At 31.7% G+C, this 25,183-nt stretch overlaps 1 protein-coding gene across 1 annotated transcript in view; it reads right to left on the bottom strand.

The window, feature by feature from the left end:
- LOC134717536 (poly [ADP-ribose] polymerase tankyrase-1-like) overlaps positions 1-5,393 on the bottom strand; it is a 44,142-nt gene extending 38,749 nt beyond the window's left edge. The window contains exons 1-4 of the mRNA XM_063580025.1: positions 5,370-5,393; positions 3,972-4,064; positions 3,626-3,684; positions 1,888-2,071 (exon numbers count right to left, since the gene is read on the bottom strand). Coding sequence (XP_063436095.1) covers positions 1,888-2,071; positions 3,626-3,684; positions 3,972-4,064; positions 5,370-5,393 — 360 coding nt within the window. The remainder of the gene's footprint in view (positions 1-1,887; positions 2,072-3,625; positions 3,685-3,971; positions 4,065-5,369) is intronic.
- Positions 5,394-25,183: the final 19,790 nt, after the last annotated feature.

The raw sequence follows: 25,183 nt of genomic DNA, 5'->3' as shown, positions 1-25,183 counted from the left end.
TACAAAAATACTGAACTCCGAGGAAAATTCTAAAAGGAAAATTTAAAATCAAAAGGCAAAATCAAAAGTCCAAACACATCAAACGAATGGATAACAACTGTCATATTCCTAACTTGGTACAGGCAGTTTCTAATGTAAAAAATGGTGGATTGAACCTGGTTTTATAACTAGCTAAACCTCTCACTTGTATGACAGTCGCATCAAATTCCATTACATTGTCAACGATGTATGAACCAAACAAACATACTATAACACGTTATTAAGATGAAAACCAACGTCAGTACGCAAAATCGATATTTCAAGACCATCTTGTATTATTTATTGATACGGAATATTTATCAACGAGTTCTGGGTATCTTCCGATGAACTTTTTTAGAAAAAGGACGAGACGTTCTTTGACATACCCCTGGTTCATCAACTTTCTGCTCAGACACTGGTGACGTTTTACAAAGTCTGAATAGTAGCTGCAAGCTCTTGAATACCTAATAAATTGGGAAATGTATATTCCATATGCAGGTGAAGTTGGTATATTACAAAAAAAATGTACTGCTAAGGTGGGGGAAAATTGATAATTTCAAAATTAAAGTCGTCTCGTTTGTCATAGATTCTGGTACTGAGATAACTCTGTATGTCAAATACGAGGTATAAGTCTAAAAATGAGGCGGAGGAAGTCGTGTCTGTGGTCTCTTTAATTTCTAGTTATGATGGGTATATTAATGGAACCCAATCAGAAAAGTTCGGATTGTATATGGAAATAACCTGGCTTTTTTATCTTCTTTTTTTTAACAAGTGTCTGAAGGAACTCCGATCCATATGACAATAAGAAGAGGTCGGCAAGGAGAGGCGTACAGTTCGTTCTCATAGGAATGCCGACAATTTGTTGAAATTTGTTGTCTACCTCCATATTCAACAAATATATTGTCAATAAGAAACTCTAGCATACTGATCACTTGTTCCTCTGTGTAGTATGTTTTACCCTTTTGTTCCTTATTAACAACATATGCCTTATGGTATCCCAACGTGATAAATTTATAGCGTATGCTACCATTTTTATGATGAAAAGCATTGTGGATTATTTCGTTTAGACGGTTTTCAATTTCACATGGGGAATGATTGTATACAAGGTTGTAAAAAATCAAAAGTTTTAATAGAACTAATTTCAGAAAAAGATCCAGATTTAAAATTATCCAGAAGTTCTTTAGAGTTTTTAAGAATCCACATATGATTAATACCACTACGTGAGTAAACAGTTTCACAGTATATCTGAAGACCCTCTTTAATTGCGGACAGAATTTTAGTCAATCTAATGGACAATTCTTTAGTAGAACAAGCAGTTGAGCCAGCAATGTACCGTTGTTTGTACGGAATTTTGTGCAGGTTAGGTATCCAATACAAACAAGGTAAGTCCTCCGATTTGTTGTTCAATGTAATGTTCATAGAAGCCATGAAGGACTTATGATTCGCTAAAATCTCATCCTTGTCAAATGATATGTTTTTGTATGTGAGATTACCTGATTGCTCATTTATTCCTAATTCTTTTATAAGACACTCGTAGTAATACGATTTACATATAAAGACAATATTATATGAAGCTTTGTCCGCAGGAACAACAACATATTTATCTTGAAGAGATGATAGACATTTTACAGCCTCTTTGTCACTAAAAATGGACTTGGTTCGATCAATCACACAGTTCTTCAACTTATGAATGCGACGTTTTATCAGAGACCTGATTGTTTTGACCCATTCTGACAATGTGTCCAGTTGAACTTCTTCTCGTTAAGCCCATGCTCTGGCATATTTCTCAATGGAATCCATAATTATTTTGAAGTTATGGTTCCAATTGATGTGTTGGGGTTCTCTAAACTTGGGACCACGAGAAATCACCTTTCGGAGATGTTCATGTTGAATTATGTTTAGATCCCCAATAATAACATGGCCAGAGGGGCTGTAATTGTAAGGCGAGTGGGAACAGTCACATGTCGGAGGTTTGTTTAGGTATTGTTCTAAATCAAGGTCCTGTAATGCTTGTTTATAGTTAAATATTTTGGGTGCAATGGTTTTGGTGTAACTGTAAGATACAATAGGAACGACTGATTTTGAAAATAAATAGGATTTTTTTTATGTTACCTCCTTGTGATGTAGAACGTTGCTGGTGTTGATAGCATCAATTCCTCTATTGGTAAAGTGAACAGGAAGGAATTTCCTCTTTTCCTCATGTACAGGTTCCGATCTTACTGGTTTCAAGAGACGGAAAAAAGCTACATCACAAATTATACTGACAAGTCAGTATATTGGAGAAAATGTATTGGTGCCTCCTTCGTCAAGTGCATAATCTCTCAAACATTTTAGAAAACTAACCGGTAGTGAAAAAAGAATAGTTATAATGTAATGTAACCCTAACGGATGATGTAGATGAGAAAGAAGGTCATCAAAGCTTCCTGAGGCCGATCTCAATTTGGAAGACTTTTTACATTAGGCCGGTGGTAACGTTTTTGTCCATGATTACATTAACATCACTGCAGGCTGGACTTGACAAATTTCCTACTCCTTTAACATTGACATTGCAACCGTATGGCATTGCAGTACCTAGTTCCCTTATCCAGAAATTTTCTCTATCTTTTTCGAAAGGAGTACGAAGTACTGAACTATTTGTGTGGTGATAAATTTTCTCGATGATGCGTACTTTCATAGATAACGAAAGATCATGGTCCGGTTGATTAAAATGGTTATAAAGAACCCTGAAATGGGGATCTTTGTTATCAGACCGGTGTTGATTCATCCTTTTACGTAAAGTTTGTCGAGTTTCACCAACATAGAGTAGTCCACACAAAGTACATTCGATTCCGTACACTACATTGTCCGTGGAACAGTCCAGAGGTTCGAAAGATTGAGTATAATAAGTATTTCCTGTTAAGTTACTGGTGAAATCAGAAGTCGTGATACCTGGTACAGTGGTATGACAGAACAAAACGAAAACGAACTATACAAATCAGGTGAAAACGGCTTAACTCATTATATGGACAAAAAAAGTGGACGTAAAATAAACAACAAAAAGGCACTGGAACATAGCTGAGAGTTCTCGCAGTTAACTGACAGCTAGTTCAAAGCTACTAACAACTTATAAAAAAATCATGCATCTTAGACTAAATTATCAAACCGTACACACCTAACATCGAATGGATTCAGTGTAAAGACGTCATAAACAGTCAGAGAACAACATGACCTTGTGCAATGCCAAGATACAGGTATCGACAGATTGTTTATCCATGAATGTGTATATGTAAATAACATACTAGTAAGATTTAGTTTTCTCTTAATTTACTAATAACAAAATCAATATTTATTCCAATAAAAACAAGATTCAATGATCTTATTACAGTGTTGAATTGGTTACCTTTTAGAATAAGTTTATTTAAAGGAGCGATACGTTTACTAGGATTATTTCTAAATTTCAGGGCACGGGCAACAACATTTCCGTAAAAATGAGGATGTACAATCCTGTTTGAACTACGTTTTCTACAGCTACAACTAAACTTCAAAACCAAATCTGTATATCTATGGAAATATTTAGTAAATGTTTTAAGTAATTTATGGAAACGATATCCCTGGTTTAATAATTTACCAGTGATACATTATACAGTCGACATTGGTATAAGCAATGTTATGATTATCCATTTGATTCTGAAAAACATGACATAATATGATCAATACAGATAGCAATATGACCATAGATGGAAAATAAACTGACAACGTCATGGCTAAAAATTACATAAAAACAATTATGCATAACCATTCGCAGAGCTGTATGTGAGACTAGATGTCTGCTAAAAGTATGATAGTAGTCAAGCACAAAAAATATTATATATAAATAAGATCTGAATTACACTTGTTGACACTTATAATTCCATAATAAAGAAAATATTTATTCCAACAATAAAAGCAATTGTATATACTGCATAATCACTTACATCATAACCGTATTTATAATTAACTGATGCACCTCTTCCTAGTAATTCTATAACTTCGCCAAAATTCTCACGAACTACTGCATAATAAAGTTTCTGTAAAGATAAATATCATGTTAATACTTCATTGTATAAAACAATTATATTGGCAATTATACATATATGTTCATAAAATAAATGTCGGCCAAGTTAGTCCTGTATATTGAAATTCCAATATCGACAATGGTCACACACAAACGAATTCACACGTATATAACAGAAACAATTACGGCGACATAGTTAAGAAGCCCAGTGACTTCTAGTTTAAAAGTATAAGTCAACGAATAATACACGGCTATATTTATATGCAAATTGTTGGAAAATCATGATATTTTCTAATCATGAATGTCGTAGTAAGCTCCCATGATCACGTTTTTCAAAATGGTGTGGTCTAAGTGAGAGGGCTAGCGCTATAAAACCAGGTTTTAATCCACCATTTTCTACATTTGAAAATGCTTGTATCAAGTCAGGAATATGAATTTAACATTCAGTGTTTTTGTTCAAATAGTACTTAGCATTAAGCTTAAAAATTTAATTATACACATAACGAGAACTGAAAATATTTATATATATTTGGTATAATTATTTTATGCTTTTAGTAAGACTATGTGTGTAGCTGAAATTTACCACAATTTAAACGAAATAAAAATTTGTACGTGTTACTTCCTGATATATTTACTCTGATTAAAGCAATAAGGCATGGTTCATATTTGTGCCAAATATATTTCGTGTAATGTTAATCATGTGAAGAAAATAGCAATTTAAAGAACAACTTAAGTCAAAATGTCTGCCTTAACTCAAACACGCATTATCTCATGTGGTAAATCGTTTTGTATCTTACACTTTCAGGTCATCAACTAGAACATGTGTCATTCACTTCATATATGTCTTGTATGATTGTTCCGTATGTTTTGAATAGTCCAGTAAGTTTGAAGATCGTTGTTTTGTTTTATGAACTTTTGTTTGTTGGTTGGCTTTTTTAACTTGAATTGGTTTTTTTATTGATCGTTATTGTATAATTGTAATATACAAATCAAATCCTTCAGTCACGTTTCATATCCGGAATATGTCACACATTTAAACTCTTGTTAAAATATGTCGATCAATGTATCAAGCCTTAAATGAAGTAGGAATAAAATACAATGGGATAAGTGTGTTATAAGTCAGGTTTCTTTTACTGAAATGCTTATAAATATGCGAGGGACTACAAAAAAAGCTTTATCGAGGTTATGAGAGTATGGAAAGATGATGTATATATATATATTTTAGTATAGCAAGTTGCTTCCGACCTATATCATCTTCCTTCTGATGATTACAAACTATTATACCTACATACTTGCTATAAGTCTTACACTATCTTACACTAGCAGACACAACTGCATTCATTAAAAAGCTGAGCCAAGTTCTTGTTCGTCTGTCAATTTGGTTCCGGTCATCAGGTAACGAATTGGATAATTATAAAATTTCCAAATTTGTAAAAAAATAAACAAAAATGAGTCAAGGTCACTGTTATTTATCAGATGTTTGTAAATTTGAAATTTGCCCCTTCTAGGCAAAAAATCTAAATTCTTAATTGGTGACGAGAGTATAAAATAAGTTCTATATGTAAAAACAAAAGATATTTCTTCTTTAAATCAGCTCTTTTTATATTTGCTCAAAACACATATATGTAGGAGAAACAAGCTATATAAATATTACTCTGCGTTTTCCGGAAAATTTCGCTTTTACCTTTGACCCTGATATAAATAAAACGTGACCACTGCAGACAACGACGATAATGGTATTTTAATAAGGCTGTTCTCCTCTTTCCATTGATATAAATTATAGCCGTGTATTATTCCGTAAACCAAATCTATCAAATTCGTTGATTGGGCACTATCCTAATTTTTTTTATATATATAAAGGCAACAGTAGTATTTATCTCGTCGATATTTATAATTCGATCAACAACAAAAGAAACGGAGTAATAAACCAAAACCGAGAGAAAAACATTTACTATTGATAGTATTAACTATCAATGTGAAGAAAAACAAATAGAACAGCAGTGTTTGATAGTTACCTCAAGCTTTATGCAACTTTTATGTTAATTTTTTTGAACGTTTTTGGAATTTTGCATTTTGGAAAAAGTGTTTTAAACATATATACAAATCACGAATTATTTACTAAATATCCTTTTAGAAATATCTATGTTGAATTAAATATAATTATATATTTCTATGTAAGTTATGTTGATTCAAAGTCAATCCTCGTGCAAATATATTTTACCAGTCAACGATTCTAAATATAGACATAAGTGGAAACCTTTTATGTAGGTCAATTTGAAAATAAATGTATGAGTGTACATGTATTTAGACTAGCAACTCACCATGTTCACAGAGTCATGGCTGAGACTGTTATTCGTGATATACGTATAAATATCATTTTGTCTCTGAACTCTATTATTGCTGATATTTGTATTTACATTTTGTTTTCTATTTGTCTCATACAGACCACTTTGCGATTTCACTTCAAGCTTATCAATATCACGGAAACAGATAAATAAAATGGGCACAAATAAGATCTCGAGTTAAATTGATAGATGCATAGAAAAATAAACGAAGATCAAGGCAAGATATTAGAAACGGGAAGACATTATTATGTACATTTATATAAGTCAACTAAGCCAGAATTTAGAGATTTTGAACATTATATTGAAAATACAAAAATAAATAGCAGACTAACTAAACATGGAGAAATGAAACTAAAGGAAAGCTGACAATAGAGGAATGTACAAAATCTGACATTAAAATGAAAACTTATAAACACCGGGTTTTGATGGTCTCCCAATTGAATATTATAAATCTTTCTGGTCCAACTTACATAACCTTGATGTAGATGTCAGTTTTGAATCATTGGTATGAGACAAAAAAAATGACAAATTCTCATAAAAACTAGGATTAATTGCTTTTTACATGAATAAGACCCATTACATTTAGATAATTATTGACCAATTTCTTTATTGAATGTAGACAAAAACAATTAAAGCATGCTATTTTGCACAAAGACTGAAACCAATATTGCATAAAACTATGCACAGTGATTAAAAAAAAAAGGAACGTAAAAAGCAGATATATTGGGTTTAATATTTGACAAATCCAAGATATTATAAATTATTAAAAAAAATACAATGTAGATGAAGCAATTTTTTTTTTTTAATTTAACAAAAGCATTTGACTCGATAGAATGGGAATTAATGTATTGTTCTTTCAAAAAATATGGCCTTTAGAAATCTTATTGAGGTGTATAAATACTTTGTATACAGATATAAAGATTTACATATCAAATAATGGCTGGATTTCATTGAGTGCGGGATCAGTCATGGGTGTCACATACTTTTAAGGTAGGCCAGATTGAAAATGACAAAACTTTATTAAAACAAGGAGTTTCATTAACTTTGAATAGTATCGAAATTCTTGAATCTCTTTCAGGCCTAACGCTTAATAAAACAGTGAGAATGGCTCCGCAATTTAAAGTGCTGCAAAGATAACACGTGATAAGAAAGAAAATGAAGTGTTGTTACTCTCTCAACAAAAAAAATGGATTTCGGTTAGTTATACAGGAGATTTTGGAGTAAGATTTCAATAACTGTAAATATTATACTTTTTGAGCTTATTGTCTAAATTTCGGAGATCTTGAACCCATATTAGAAGTTTTTGATAACAACGAAACTATTATTTTCACTGAGACCTTTCCTGTATACCCTGGGGGATAAACAGTGTATTTATTGAAAACTGTTCATTAAACATTGAATGAAAGTGGACTTTAGACTATAGTAAAATCAGCTGTTTTATAGTAAATTTGACCTATTCACCTATAAGAACAACTAATCATATCAAAAAGAATGTCGATGAGCGATACGTCGAGGTTGATTAAAGAGAGTCAAAGAATAGTTGACGCTTCCAATGATGTAAATCTGAACTCCGGCACATTGCTTAACATGATTTTGGAAATAGTTACGGGTATCGACTCTACAATGAGACGAATGGAAACAAGTATGGAGAAGCGCCTTGATGATTTGAAACAAGATTTCTTAACGGTGTCAGCTAGGGTTAGAACATTAGAAAACCAGGCGAGCGATTTCAACAAAAAGCTGTCAGACTGCGAGACTAGCTGCCAAGGTGTTAGCAATCTTTTCGATCAGGTATCTGGACAAGTAAAAACTAACAGACGTAATATAAACAATCATGATACGAGAATTAAGAAACTCGAAGACAACACCATCGTCCGACGGGGTGTTCCACCAGTCATCAATTCAAAGGAAATTGAGTCCTTAAAGGCAGCCATTCTTGACTTGCAATGCAGGTCAATGAAAAACAATCTGATCTTTACGGGATTGCATAGAGTTCCGGGTGAAGATACGGAAGAGCTTTTGCGATCTTTTCTATACGATGAGCTGAGGATCGACGACAGGATCGAATGTCCATCGATTCCGAACAAAGGGTGACAACAGAAGAGCACCGATAGTTGCAAGATTCCTATATCACCGTGATCTGGAATATGTTTTAGCAAATGCTACCAGACTAAAAAGTAGACCATATGGAATACGGGAGCAATTTCCTCATGACATTGAACAAAAGCGGAAGGAACTTTATCCGGTGTTAAAACAGGCCAAACAGCAAAATAGACAAGCCTCTCTCGTGCGTGATAGGCTATACATAGACAATCAGCTCTACATTCCTAACACGGTACTAGAGGACACTAGAACGGAGCATACGGGCTCTTCATCAACAAACCATGACACGAGCCCAAAAGGGTCTTATTCTAGTGATACCCCTCCTAGCAAAAGACAGCGACAGGGACCGTCTCCTGGCCAACCGCACACAGATGATTCACCAAATTCTGGCAGATAGGGGAATGGTGCAAGAGGACAACCTCAAAAGAAATCGAAAAATGATGAAACTGTCAATAAGAAATATACAATTAACAATGATAGTTTAAATATTTGTTTCTTAAATGTTTGTGGACTTAAGAAAATACTATTGTCTCCTGATTTCATTGACATTTTGCTTGAACATGATATCTGTATTTATGTTGAAACGATGTTAACTGATTTAGATAATTTAAACTTACCAGACGATTATATTTATGTCACAAAAAATAGAAAAAAATTTAAAAAAGCATCAGGTGGAATAGTTGTTATTTATAGAAAGAGTTTAGAAAAAGAGTTGAATTTCTATAATACTGAGAGTCAATTTGTTTTATGGTTTAAACTTTCGAAATCAATTTTGTCACTTAATTCAGATGTAATTTTTGGTTGTGTTTATGTACCACCTGAAAATTCTAAGTATTCTACTATAGAAGCTTTTGAAGAATTGGAAAATGAATTGAATATCCTTACAAACACTGAAAATTGTTATATTGCCCTAGTCGGCGATTTTAACTCAAAAACTTTACCCGATTATATTATACCTGATGAGTCAGTTGTTAGTATGTTTGATTTAGATTGTGATGCTGATATATTAGATTATTTGTATAATTATGAGAATCTGACTCGAAACAAAATCACCTCACAAAGAGTGTCTCAGTGTACATGTAGACCTAATAAGTATGGTCATAGACTGTTAGAGTTGTGCAGAAAAAATAATTTATATATTGCAAAGATATTGGGGAGAAAACATGTAACGATTCAAGTGTTGTTGATTATTTAATTATTTCATCAATGCTCTTCCCTTTGATTGTTTATTTTGAAATTGCTGACTTTATACCGTTATATTCTGATTGTCATTCTTTTATAAATTTTAGACTTCAGGCCACATTTAGTAAATCAGATTCAATTGTTATCAACAATAGAAATGATAAAACTTTTGTCAGATGGAAAAGTGAACAGAAATCTGAATACGTTGATCGGATTCACAAAGATCCCGAAGGTATTTTGACCACTGTTATGAATAAACTGGACGAATTGTCCGTAAATAATGATGCAACTCAAAATGATATAAACAATATAGTCTTAGATATTAGCAAAAATTTTAAAGATGCGGCAGCAGAAACGTTTGGGAAAGTAAATTAACATAAACATTTTTACAAACATGAACATTCAAAACCTTGGTTTAATAGAAAATGCTCGATAAGTAGAAAAAAAATTCATAAAGCTCGAAAGAGATATAGTTTTTTGAAAAATGCTGAAAACAGCAGTAAAATGAGACAAGCTAGTAAAGAACATAAAATAACATTAAATAAATCTTTTGCAAACTATCAACAGAGAGCTGCTGATGAGTTGCGTAACATTTCTAAAAAGGATACAAAAGCTCTATGGAAAATCCTTAATAATCTAAATGATAGTAAAAAAAAAGATAACAATGACGATATATCTCTAAAAGCATTGTATGATCATTTTAAAATACTAAATGAAACTGTTGAGAAAGAAAATTATTTCGAACAAGATTTGGAATTTGATACTCTATCAGACGATGTTGAGTTATTTTTAAACAGTCCAGTAACAGAAGATGAAATTAAAAAAGTTGTTTCAAACTTAAAAAATGGCAAAGCTTCAGGTAGTGATGAAGTTTTAAATGAGTTTATAAAGAATACAATTGACGATTTAATGCCAATTTATGTTAAGCTATTCAATTTGATTTTAGATACTGGAATTGTTCCAGACAGTTGGTCTAATGGAATCATGATTACTATATTTAAAAATAAAGAATCAAGATCTGATCCCGAAATGTACAGAGGAATCACTTTGAATTCATGCTTTAGTAAAACTTTTTCTGCTATGTTGAATTACAGGTGGAATAAATATGCAGATCACGTAAACCTGATTTCAAAGTCACAAGCAGGTTTTCGTAGAGGATTCTCTACTGTTGACAATATATTTGTATTGTATTCTTTAATTACTATATATTTTTCATTTGGTAAGAAGCTATTTTGCACTTTTATAGACTTTAAAAGCGCTTTTGACACTGTATGGAGGTCAGGATTGTGGCAAAAAATGCAAAAATCAAACATTAAAGGTAAACTATTTAATGTGATCTATAATATGTATCAAAATATAAAAACATGTGTCAAGAAAGGAAATGAATTTTCCGAATTTTTTATATCTCATACAGGAGTAAAACAAGGTGAACATCTATCACCTTTTTTATTTTCTTTGTTTCTAAATGATTTAGAAAGTTATTTTGTGGAAAATAATATAGAAAGTCTAAATAATATTTCAAAGCTGTGCTTGGAATCATTAGAAATGTATGTTAAATTGTTTATTATACTGTACGCAGATGATACTGCGCTATTGTCTGAAAGTGCAGAAGGATTACAAAAAAAACCTTGCATGTTTTGAAGAATATTGTAAAAAATGGAAGCTTAAGATTAACACAAGCAAAACCAAAGCAGTGATTTTTAGTAAAAGGAAAGTAAAACGAAATCAGAATTTTATGATATATGGTGAAAAAATTGAAATAGTTGATTCCTTCTGCTACCTTGGTGTACTTTTCAATTACAACGGTAGCTTTTGTACAGCACGAAAAAAACTTCTTGTTCAAGCACATAAGTCTTTATATGCTCTATACCGAAAAATAAAAAATATATGCATTCCCGTCGATTTGCAGCTAAAACTTTTTGACTCATTGGTAAGTCCTGTTTTATTATATGCTTCAGAGGTATGGGGATTTGAAAATAAAGAAAGCATTGAGAAAATACACTTTCAATTTTGCAAAAACATTTTGAAATTAAGAAGCAGTACACTAAATTATATGGTGTATGGGGAACTGGGAAGATTCCCTTTGGAAACCATTATTAAACGTAAAATGGTGTTGTTTTGGAATAACTTGTTATCGGAAAATAACAAGTTATCTTCCATTATGTATAAATTAATGCTCAAATTACATTTTCAAAACCCCACAAAATTTAAATGGATTACGTACGTTAAATACATATTTGACGAAAATGGAATTAGTTTTTTTGGCAAAATCAACTTCCATTGGATAAACTGGGATTAAAGAACATTATTTCACAAAAACTGAATGATCAATTCATCCAACATTGGTTTTCACAAATGAATAACTCGTCAAGAGGTGCATTTTATTCATTTTATAAAGAGGAATTTCGTTTGGAAACCTATTTGATAAAGTTATTAATAAAGTATTGTCTATTGTCTACAAAATGTCAACTTGTGATTTGATGGTAACTTACGAGAAAAACATGTAAATTAAATATGACTTTTTGAAGAAAATAAATCCCTTAAGTCCTTTACCTAATGACGCAATGTTGGTTTCGATCATTTATAAGATTTTTTTTATATTTTGCCTTTCTCGACACCACTACACTTGTAAAAAACAAAGAAAACTGATAAACACAAGTTCCTTTATCAAAAACGTTGTCACCCGACACACTGCTCCATGAGTAAACCTTACAGTTAAACCATCAGACTAAAGCGAATTTGCTCCTCGAAATCCAAACTCAACTATCGTTTTGGACAGCTAAACAAACAACTGAAATCGAAAGGATATCAAACCAAAAATACCACAGACGCTTTTGATAAAGCACAAGAAAAAGATTGGGATATCTTCATGGAATAAAAAGATAAGACGACCCGCGCAGATAGAATTCCGTTTGTTGTCACCTTCCATCCCGATTTAACAAATCTACTATCTGCTAGCACTGGCGTAGTATCGGAAATGACTCTCCCTTAATCAAAATGTTAAAAGAAATGTTAACATCGCCTCCTGTTATTGCCTATCGTAAGACATGAGTGTCACATTAAAAGTAAAGAAACAAGAGACTTCTAAAATTGTGTGGTCTAAGTGATAGGGTTAGCGCTATAAAAACAGGTTTGATCCACAATCTTCTACATCTTAGCATTTAGCTTTAAAATTAAATTATACATATAACGAAAGCTGAAAATACTATATATTTAGTATAAGTATTTCATGCTTTTAGTAAGACTATTTTTGTAGCTGAAATTTACCACAATTTGAACTAATTAAAAAAATGTACGTGTTACTTTCATGAGATTTTTACTCTGATTAAAGCAATAAGACATGGTTCATACTTGTGCCAAATATCTGTCGTGTAATGTTAATCGATTTTAAGAAAATAGAGATTTAAAGAACAACTTAAGTCAAAATGTCTGCCTTAATTTAAATAACCTTGCCTCCTGTTATTGCCTATCGCAAGGAAATGAGTGTCACATTAAAATTGGGTGTTAAAAACAATACAGGAGAAGCAACTGTAAGAGCTGTACAAGTCGCCTACACTGACCACTCTTTCAGCAGCACATACAGTAACAAAACAGCGATACAACATCTATGTCACGTCTAATTGCATCACTGCAAATAGTATTCATATTCTTGCTTGTGGAACTTACAAGCTGCAGTATGTTGGTAAAACAGAAACTAAATTCAACATCAGACTTAACAATCACCGGTCATTTTATACAAACGTGAGAAACTATTTAATTCAAGACATCTCGTAAAAACAGAGCATGCTTTTGAAAATATCACATTTAAAATAATTAAAGTAAACCAAAATTGGACTTCTAAAGGAGAAAACAGAGAGAAAGATTATGGATGCATCAGCTACGCACTCTTGCACCTGATGGACTTAATGAGAGGGTTGAAAAAACTGTTCCACCCACATCAAAGGAATACATTCTGTACTTCATTATATTTACCTTAAGTAACTATTTGTTTGGATTTAATAATTGCTATTCACAATAAACACCAAAAATATCTTTTATATAGAACATCAATAAATATGTTAAACGTTTACTTAAATTTTGTGTAGTTCAAGCTACAACCATTTGTTTTGGTCATGTATCCGATTTCACCTTGTGAGATAAACACGCCTGATGAAGGTAACTGGTTTAGCGAAATATAACGTCAATAATATTAAATATATCAACTAATTTCATAACCATCATTAGTGAGTTAAAGTTAAATATTTACTATATAAACTTTTATTTTTGTGGAATAAGAATGCAGTTATTGATTTATTTTGATACACATTATTAACCGTCATATAATTTCAGTACGTTTTGTACATCTGAATTGGCTGTTCTTCATAAAATATGCCTACGTTCAGGAAAAAAATATTAAATTTTTGTATGCGTTGCCTAAAATGCAAATATTTCTTCATTTTACTAAAAATTATTGACCGCCATTGGATTTTTGTACTTTTTATAGATTAGAATAGGTTTTATTTCATGAATTTAAAAGAGTGTCAGAGAAATCATACTAAAATTTTATTCGCATTGTTATAAATAACCAAAATTAGTCTTCTTTTTATTCAAAACGATGCTATTTTATTTGAAATCAGTCATTTTTACCATCTTGAGACAAGTCATCTAATCAGAATTGAGATATAACGAGAATTTAAATACTTAAACTTTTATTTTATGTGGAATAAGAATGCAGTTGTTGATTTATTTTGATACAAATTATTAACCGTCATATGATTTGAGTACTTTTTGTACATCAAGATTGGCTGTTCTTCATAAAATATGCTTACTTTAAGGAAAGAGATAATTATATTTTGTACGCGTTGCCTAAAATGCAAATATTTTACTAAAAATTGACAGCCTTTGTATTTTTTGTACTTTTTATAGATTAGAATATTTTTTTTCATGAAATTAAAAGAGTGTCAGAGAAATCATATTAAAATTTTATTTGCATTGTTTAAAATAACCAAAATTAGTCTTCTTTTTATTAGAAATGATGCTATTTTATTTGAAATCAGTTATTTTTACAATCTTGAGACAAGTCTTCTAATCAGAATTGAGATATAATGAGAATTAAAATACTTAAACTTTTATTTTGGTGGAATAAGAATGCAGTTATTGATTTATTTTGATACACATTATTGACCGTCATATGATTTGAGTACTTTTTGTACATCAGAATTGGCTGTTATTCATAAAATATGCCTACGTTAAGGAAAAAAATATTTAATTTTTGTACGCGTTGCCTAAAATGCAAATATTTTACTAAAAATTATTGACCGCCTTTGTATTTTTTGTACTTTTTATAGACTTAAATGCAAATATTTCTTCATCTTACTAAAAATTATTGACCACCATTGGATTTTTGTACTCTTTATAGATTAGAATAGGGTTTTTTTAATGAAATTAAGAGTGTCAGATAAATCTTACTTACATTTTATTTCGTGTAGTTTAAAATATCAAAAATTAGTCTTCTTTTTATTAAAATTTTATAGGCTTCGATTGTGACAGGAATATTTATAGAGAGTCCTTGATTATGATAAGTTTTTTTTAATGAATTTTATGATGATAACAAGGATTTGTATAGCTATGCAAATCCTTGTTCTTACTATACAAATCGTTGCTTTTCCCGAGTATATTTGGAAAATAAAAGGTTTAATTTAAGATTTGAATTATTTAATTAGCAAAACAGTGAAATTTATATTTTACACCTCAGTAATCACACTGGTTCAAACTAGATTTTCATTAGTATAAACTCTTGCATTTAATTTACTCACTATATTATTTCGCTCTTTTTATTGGATATAAACTTTTCCTTTGTTGTTAATTGTTTATTTATACTATTGCAAAGTGTTTTCTTTACATTTTTGAATTTGATATTACGTTGAAATTACCCACCCTCCCTCCTTTGTTAAATTTTATTTTCCCGTTTATAAATTCGTAGTGGCGGATGTTTGCCAAAAAATTTGGTTATATATCTATGTTTATGTATTTTCATTTGTGTATTTAATTATTTATGATATATTGTATTTTGTAATATATTGAAAAAATATTTATATCAGGCAATACAAAGTATACCTACTGACTTCCTTTTATTTCACCCACTTGATAATGAAATAAAAATCGCGATGTAGACACCGTTTTAAAACCCGCCGTGTTTGAAAATATATAACCTAAATAAAACAAAAATACCATTCTTTAATAATAATATTTATGTTAGGTTTTATCTGTACATCTCTTTTCAATAAAACTTTGCTAAAAAATTATTATTAAAGCAAAATGTATCATGTTCGATTTTCACTTGTCGCCATTTTAATTAAACTAAACGAAACGAAGATTCCGTAATTTGCATTATTTTATCATGTGACATATTACAGGTCAATCCGTCATCAAGGTCGATCGGTTCTATCAGTCCGATCAGTCCGATCAGTCAATTACTTTTACTATAAGTCTGACGGATTGCTGACGTGAGTTTGACGCGAACTTGACTGATCGGTGACTGATCGATGACCGCTGAATGATCGCTGAAATAGTAACGCCTAAGGTTGCAAGTACTGTAAGTTAAAGCTGTACACTTAGTAAATTGTTACAGCAAATATGCAATAAAGATATTGTTACTTTTAAAAAAAAAAAAAAAAAAAAAAAAAAAAATCGATATCGAAACTGCATCATAAAGTTCTTGTAAGGATTCATACCATGCTAATACTCCATTGTGTAAAAGAATTATATTGGCGATTATACATATATGTTCTACTCTCTAATAATACTTAAAATGAAGCTAATCAAATGAATAGTCGGCCAAGTTACTCCTGTTTATTGTAAATCCAATATAAGTCATGAACATACTTATATACACCTATAAAAAAAGTATTGCAACACCTCCATTCAAAACAATGTAAAATGACATGATTGTAGAATGTGTATAATTTGGATTCTACAAAATACTTTTGATACATTTATTGTTTAAAAATGATTATTAAATTAAAATCTTAAAGTTCTAAATGAGGTTAATGCAAGGCTTTGATTTTGTAAATAATGCCGGTATATTTAACGACCATTCTGTTAAAGAACTAATTCCTGGATATTTTGACAATACTTAGCTACCCCTTATTTGTTATATTTACAAGAAATCTACCCGGAAATTTGTGTTTAATTATAGTCAATTGTGTAAAGATGTTTATATCAGTGAAAATACACCTACTTCATCTAACTGCAGTAATTCCGAATAAATTTATGGACCCATTTCCCATGTAATAACAGGAGATCTTAGCATCGTTCAAGACCGAGAGTTAAAATCATTTCTCAGTAAAGGACCTAAATATCGTACCCCGTCAATTATTAATTGGAATGAGTGTCGTAATATCATCCACGAATCACTCCATACTTACTGTATGAAATGGATAAAACGGGAAAAAGCTGACAAAAAATCTTTGGACTCTTTTTTTAATTCAGTAATGTAAATAGTTGATATACGTATTCAACATTTTAAAGAACATTTTACTATAAACAATAACCACAATAAACCTATTTCTCGTATCAAACATAAACTAAAAGAACTAGCCAAGGAATTTGTTTTTGTCCCGGCCGATAAAGCTACTTATAATATTATTATTGTTTGACGTAAATTTTACATTGAGGTTTTGAAAAAGGAAATCACCAATTCACCAACATTCCAACTGACTCCATTTTCAGAAAACCAAATCTGTAACAAACATAAACTTTTCGCCACCGCTTTACAAGCAGAGCCAAATACAATGAAAGTCCCAACTATGTATTGGCTTCCGAAGCTACACAATACCCCTTACAAATATAGATTTATTTCGTCTTTAAGCAATTGTTCAACTACTAAATTGTCTATTATTCTTATCAGCACACTTAGTACAATTAAAAACCTTATACTAAATTGTTCAAATAAGGCCTTCGAAAATAGTCGAATAAATTACTTTTGGAGTGTCAATAACTCGTTAATAGGACTTGATAAATTGCATGCTTATATTGGAGATTTTGAATCTGTTCAAAGTTTTGATTTTTCTACCCTGTATACTACATTGCCTCACATTCTCATTAAGTATAAAATCACACACCTAATTGAATGGGCATTAAACAAATCAGAATGCGAATATATATGTTCAAACTCTTTTAGGTCATTTTTTAGTAGCAATAAACAAAAAAACTATGTCAACTGGACATGCTTTGATACTATATATGCCCTTGAATTTTTACTAGATAACATTTTTGTTCGCTTTGGGGATTCCGTTTATCGTCAGATTATCGGAATTCCAATGGGAACTAACTGTGCACCACTTATTGCGGACCTCTTTTAGTATTGTTATGAGTTACAATTTATGACGAAAATAAGCAAAGACCCATCAAAACAACATCTGATAAACAAATTTAATAATACTTTTAGATATTTGGATGCTATTTTGGCTCTCAATAATGACGACTTCAGTATGTATATTAATGAAATTTATCCTGGTGAAATTACTTTAAATAAAGCTAATACTAACAATGACCACTGCCCTTTCCTCGATCTTGATATCTATATCACTAACGGAAAGCTGAATACTAAAATTTATGATAAAAGGGATGATTTTTCATTTCCTATCGTTAATTATCCGTTTTTAGATGGTGACGTTCCCTTGTCACCATCTTACGGTGTGTATATATCTCAACTTGTACGATTCGCTCGTGTATGTAACAATGTTTTAGGTTTTAACGAGAGAAATTTATGTATTACTGAAAAATTATTACACCGGGGTTTTCGATATCACAAACTAGTCAAAACATTTACTAAATGTTATCATCGGTATAAATACATCATTCGTAAATATAGCTCAACATGCAGACTTCTTATACGTTCAGGTATTTCACATCCAATTTTTTTATGGAAATATTCTTTATAAAGCACAAAGGTGTCAGTATTCACCTCATAAACTTACAAAACCTTTGAATAGACTTATTAAGAAGGGATATAATTACGATACTGTTGTCAAGTCATAAAAGATTGCATATTTTGGCGTTAATATTGAGTCACTGATAAGGTCTTTGCGTCGGAACTAAACACATTTCTTCTAAAAACTGTTGTTGGCATGACACGGGTTATGTACTTCTCATATATGTTATGATGGTATGATACTAAACCCCTAACGGGAAGGATTGTGCCTGATGTTCATATGATGAAATCATAATCTTTCAGTCAGTTTAATTGAAGTCTGGAGCTGGCATGTCAGTTAACTGCTAGTAGTATGTTGTTATTTATGTATTATTGTCATTTTGTTTATTTTCTTTGGTTACATCTTCTGACATCAGACTCGGACTCCTCTTGAAATAAATGTTGATGTGCGTATTGTTATGCTTTTACTTTTCTACATTGGTTAGAGGTATAGGGGGAGGGTTGAGATCTCACAAACATGTTTAACCCCGCCGCATTGTTGCACCTGTCCCAAGTCAGGAGCCTCTGGCCTTTTTTAGTCTTGTATTATTTTAATTTTAGTTTCTTGTGTACAATTTGGAAATTAGTATGGCGTTCATTATCACTGAACTAGTATATATTTGTTAAGGGGCCAGCCGAAGGACGCCTCCGGGTGCGGGAATTTCTCGCTACATTGAAGACCTGTTGGTGACCTTCTGCTGTTGTTTTTTTTATTTGGTCGGGTTGTTGTCTCTTTGACACATTCCCCATTTCCATTCTCAATTTTATTTTTTACAGAGTTTGTCTTTAGTGCCGTGTGGAGGCAGTAGAGTGCCTCCCCGTGCTTTAGGTTTATGCTCTTATAATATACTAGATTATGGAGTGTGTGTCTGGGCGAGAACTGCTCTAGTTCATTACTTTAGGAATGTTTATCAAAAAGTGGTATTTCAATATTCCGCCCCATTCTACTATTTAGTCAGCCATCAGTCCTACCCTGATATTCACTATCTTTTTCGGGTAATTAATACTGATAGCGTTTGAAATTTTCAGCCGAATAAATTTATCACTTTTACATAACTTAAATTATTTTATGCTGGTTCATATTCTGGACGCCAATCTTTGCTCCTTATTATGTAATTCACTAACAAAACAATTATGAAGCTTAGAAATGGAAAAATACTAAATACTAAACTTGTTCAAAGGGTATCTACACGTCTCAATCTTCAAAATCGGTTATCTAAAAATACTACCATCGCTATAATTTTTAACAATAAAAATTATGGTTACCCTTCTATCGATAAGTGTCATGCCAAAAAATGACTTACATGTCCCCGTCTTTCCACCAACAATACGGTAAGGTCCACGTTTAATGGTCGCACATTTTCTTTAAATTTTGAAACTGATATTACTTGAAAAACAAACAGTATTATTTATTTAATCACATGAAACAAACCGGGATGTGGTATTCAGTACGTAGGAGAAACTGGAAGATATTTATCAAAACGCACTCAAGAACATCTGTATCGTTTTAAAAGACCAAATAAATTAAAAAATATCATTTACCAACACCTTAAGAAGCACACCAATCCTTCTAAATATTTAGCAGTTCAACCTTTAGAAGTAGTAAATAAGCGGCCTGGTGAATCGCATTCAAAGTTTGTACGATCACGGAAAATAAATGAATTAAATTGGATTAAAAAATAACAGACAGTTTACCCTCTCGGTCTAAATGATAATATCATGGGAATTGGTAATATATCTAGAACCAATTCCGTTAACATTTTGGATATAGTTTCTAAAACTGTTCGTAAAAACCGTTCTCACGGTCGTAGAACAATTTGCAATCAAAGAAAATTTCGGGCCAATCATTCCAATATTTCGGACCTAATTTCTATTTCAAAAAACAACGGCAGACATTATCTGTTTACAAAACTCTGTTCGTTACCGGTTAATAAGTTAAATAAAATTTTGGAGGATTGCAACACAATTTCATATAGCAGTCCTAAATATGAAATTGTTCAAATTATTATGGCATATTGTTATTCTAAATTATTTCCCAAAATTGATCGCCCTGAGGATCATAAAAAACATTTTATTAAAATTAAGTATGTCAATAAAGGCTTTGATTTTGTAAATATTGCCGGTATATTTAACGACCATTCTGTTAAAGAACAAATTCCTGGATATTTTGACAATACTGAGCTACTCCTTATTTGTTATATTTACAAGAAATCTACTCGGAAATTTGTGTTTAATTATAGTCAATTGTGTAAAGATGTTTATATCAGTGAAAATACACCTACTTCATGTAACTGCAGTAATTCCGAATACATTTATGGACCCATTTCCCATGTAATAACAGGAGATCTTAGCATCGTTCAAGACCGAGAGTTAAAATCATTTCTCAGTAAAGGACCTAAATATCGTCCCCCGTCAATTATTAATTGGAATGAGTGTCGTAATATCATCCACGACTCACTCCATACTTACTGTATAAAATGGATAAAACGGGAAAAAGCTGACAAAAAATCTTTGGACTCCTTTTTTAATTTAGTAATGAAAATAGTTGATATACGTATTCAACATTTTAAAGAACATTTTACTATTAACAATAACCACAATAAACCTATTTCTCGTATCAAACATAAACTAAAAGAACTAGCCAAGGAATTTGTTTTTGTCCCGACCGAGAAAGCTGCTAATAATATTATTATTGTTTGACGTAAATTTTACATTGAGGTTCTGAAAAGGAAATCACCAATTCACCAACATTCCAACTGACTCCATTTTTAGAAAACGAAATCTGTAACAAACATAAACTTTTCGCCACCGCTTTACAAGCAGAGCCAAATACAATGAAAGTCCCAACTATGTATTGGCTTCCGAAGCTACACAAAACCCCTTACTAATATAGATTTATTTCGTCTTCAAGCCATTGTTCAACTACTAAATTGTCTATCATTCTTACCAGCACACTTGGTACAATTAAAAACCTTATAATAAATTGTTCAAATAAGGCCTTCTAAAATAGTGGAATAAATTACTTTTGGAGTGTCAAGAACTCGTTGGAAGTACTTGATAAAATGCATGCTTATATTGGAGATTTTGAATCTGTTCAAAGTTTAAATTTTTCTACCCTGTATATCACATTGCCTCAATTCTCATTAAGAAAAAAATCACACACCTAATTAAATGGGCATTCAAAAAATCAGAATGTGAATATATATGTTCAAACTCTTTTAGGTCATTTTTTAGTAGCAATAAACAAAAAAACTATGTCAACTGGACATGCTTTGATACTATATATGCCCTTGAATTTTTACTAGATAACATTTTTGATCGCTTTGGGGATTCCGTTTATCGTCAGATTATCGGAATTCCAATGGGAACTAACTGTGCACCACTTATTGCGGACCTCTTTTTGTATTGTTATGAGTTACAATTTATGACGAAAATAAGCAAAGACCCATCAAAACAACATCTGATAAACAAATTTAATAATACTTTTAGATATTTGGATGCTATTTTGGCTCTCAATAATGACGACTTCAGTATGTATATTAATGAAATTTATCCTGGTGAAATTACTTTAAATAAAGCTAATACTAACAATGACCACTGCCCTTTCCTCGATCTTGATATCTATATCACTAACGGAAAGCTGAATACTAAAATTTATGATAAAAGGGATGATTTTCCATTTCCTATCGTTAATTATCCGTTTTTAGATGGTGACGTTCCCTTGTCACCATCTTACGGTGTTTATATATCTCAACTTGTACGATTCGCTCGTGTATGTAACAATGTTTTAGATTTAATAAGAGACATTAATGTATTACTGACAAATTGTTGCACCAGGGTTTTCGATATCACAAACTAGTCAAAACATTTACTAAATGTGATCATCGGTATAAAGACATCATTCGTAAATATAGCTCAACATGCAGACTTCTTATCCGTACAGGTATTTCACATCCAATTTTTTATGGAAATATTCTGTATAAAGCACAAAGGTGTCAGTATTCACCTCATAAACTTACAAAACCTTTGAATAGACTTATTAAGAAGGGATATAATTACGATACTGGTGTCAAGTCATTAAAGATTGCATATTTTGGCGTTAATATTGAGTCACTGATAAGGTCTTTGCGTCGGAACTAAACACATTTTTTCTGAAAACAGTTGTTGGCATGACACGGGTTATGTTCTTCTCATGCATGTATATGTTATGATGGTATGATACTAAACCCCTAACGGGAAGGATTGTGCTTGATGTTCATATGATGAAATCATAATCTTTCAGTCAGTTTAATTGAAGTCTGGAGCTGGCATGTCAGTTAACTGCTAGTAGTCTGTTGTTATTTATGTATTATTGTCATTTTGTTAATTTTCTTTGGTTACATCTTCTGACATCAGACTCGGACTCCTCTTGAAATGAATTTTAATGTGCCTATTGTTATGCTTTTACTTTTCTACATTGGTTAGAGGTATAGGGGGAGGTTGAGATCTCACAAACATGTTTAACCCCGCCGCATGTTTGCGCCTGTCCCAAGTCAGGAGCCTCTGGCCTTTGTTAGTCTTGTATAATTTAAATTTTAGTTTCTTGTGTACAATTTGGAAATTAGTATGGCGTTCATTATCACTGAACTAGTATATATTTGTTAAGGGGCCAGCTGTAGGACGCCTCCGGGTGCGGGAATTTCTCGCTACATTGAAGACCTGTTGGTGACCTTCTGCTGTTGTTTTTTATTTGGTCGGGTTGTTGTCTCTTTGACACATTCCCCATTTCCATTCTCAATTTTATAACATTTGTATTTGTTTCATACAGAACCAATCTTTGGAAAAACGAGTACTGCACAATTTGTATTTTTTTGTGAAAACCAAAACCAAGTAGCATTAATATTAGATGAAAAGTAAGTAAATACCATGAATTTTAAACCAAATTATACTTATCTACAATCATGTCATTTTATATTGTTTTTTAATGGAAGTGCTGCAATGCATTTTGCAAGGTGTATATGTATACTCACGAATATTTAATTTAAAGAAAATCCTCAATTAAAAGTTCAATTTAATTGGTAAACATGTGAAGGAAAGTATATTTTACCAGTTAACGCTTTTAAATATAGAAATATGTGAACCCCTATAAAAATCGGTCAATATGAATTTAAATGTGTGTGTGTTTGTGTAGGTGTTTTGGTGTGTGTTTGTGTTTGTGTACATGTATTTAAACTCAACAAACACAGTATGAAGAATATAGTCTTAATTATTGTGTATTTATTGTGATATGATTATAACGCTTAATATGAAGGCTACAAAAAGTAATCGAAATATCTGCAACAAAAAGCAAAAAAAGACAAATGGACTTAACACTTTTATAAAAAAAATAGTTATTGATTAGAGAGCAATAAATCCAAAGAGAAAGTAATATAACAGGATAAGAAAAATATAAGGTAATTAAAATGTCAATTGTTCTTGAACATTTGAGAGGTCTTTCCTTTTGTAATGTAAAATACATGTTCCAATAGACGTAGAATGTAAAAAGTTCTTACACCCAAAACACTTAAAATATAGAAATCAACAAATTCGCTTTTTAAATGACCTTGACCTTTGTGAAGATCATCAGTCAACAATATCATTGCGAAAGGCTCCATGGGTCTAGGACATTTAGTTCAAGAATAAAAGCCTATTTAACCTTTTCGGAACCATTAACAGGGGTTATGCCCCTTAAGAATATGTCAAATCTCTTCGTTCAAAATGTAAAAACGTTGTACCTCAGTCACCTTAACATTTTTCACTGTTTACTACTTCTGTAAGATTAACCGTGTTTTGAGATATCAACCAAAAAATAAAAAGGTCAAAGGTCAAGGTCAACAATATAAAGCTTTAAAACACACTGAAAATCCTTTAAATAAGATCAAAAACACATAATTCGCAATATGGGCATGACCTTGACCTTTGACCTTTTGACCTTTGTCAAGGTCAGTAGTCCCCAATGTCATTGCTGAAGACCCCATGGGTGTAGGACCTTTGGTCATAGAGCTAAAGCTGATTTTGCTTTTTCAGAAACCTAAAACAAGAGTTATGCCCCTTACAGAAAGGTCAAATATCTTCCGTCAAAATGTAACAAAGTTGCGCATTAATGACCCAAACATTTTCCACTATACAACACTTCTGAAAGTTTTAAGGATGCTAAGATTATTCCATAACAAGGTGTTAGGTCAAAAGTCAAGGTCAACATACACATTTGACCTTGAAGTATTTTTAAAAGTCACATGACTTGATGATGAATGGTGAAGATCCTAGGTGTGTAGGACTTACGGTTTCTGAGTTTTGGTGGCCAACCGACAGGGGTTAATTTTAATAAGGGCATAACCCTACCTATGAGTCGTTGAATCTTTTCGATCCAAATGTAATGAAGAACCAGGGTCTGTTCCTTTTCGTTTTTTTTCTACCTATCACGGTTACGGTGTTGGAATGATAACAAGGTTTTCAGGTTTCGGAGGGATTACTCCGAACCGACAACATATTTGGACTCACAGGGTGAGTTCCTGATAGATATGCATGACA

The sequence above is a fragment of the Mytilus trossulus genome, chromosome 5 (genome assembly GCF_036588685.1).
Source record: "Mytilus trossulus isolate FHL-02 chromosome 5, PNRI_Mtr1.1.1.hap1, whole genome shotgun sequence".
NCBI lineage: Eukaryota > Metazoa > Mollusca > Bivalvia > Mytilida > Mytilidae > Mytilus > Mytilus trossulus.
Note: the sequence above shows the minus strand (reverse complement) of the source record. Positions and strands in the feature narration are given on the sequence as shown.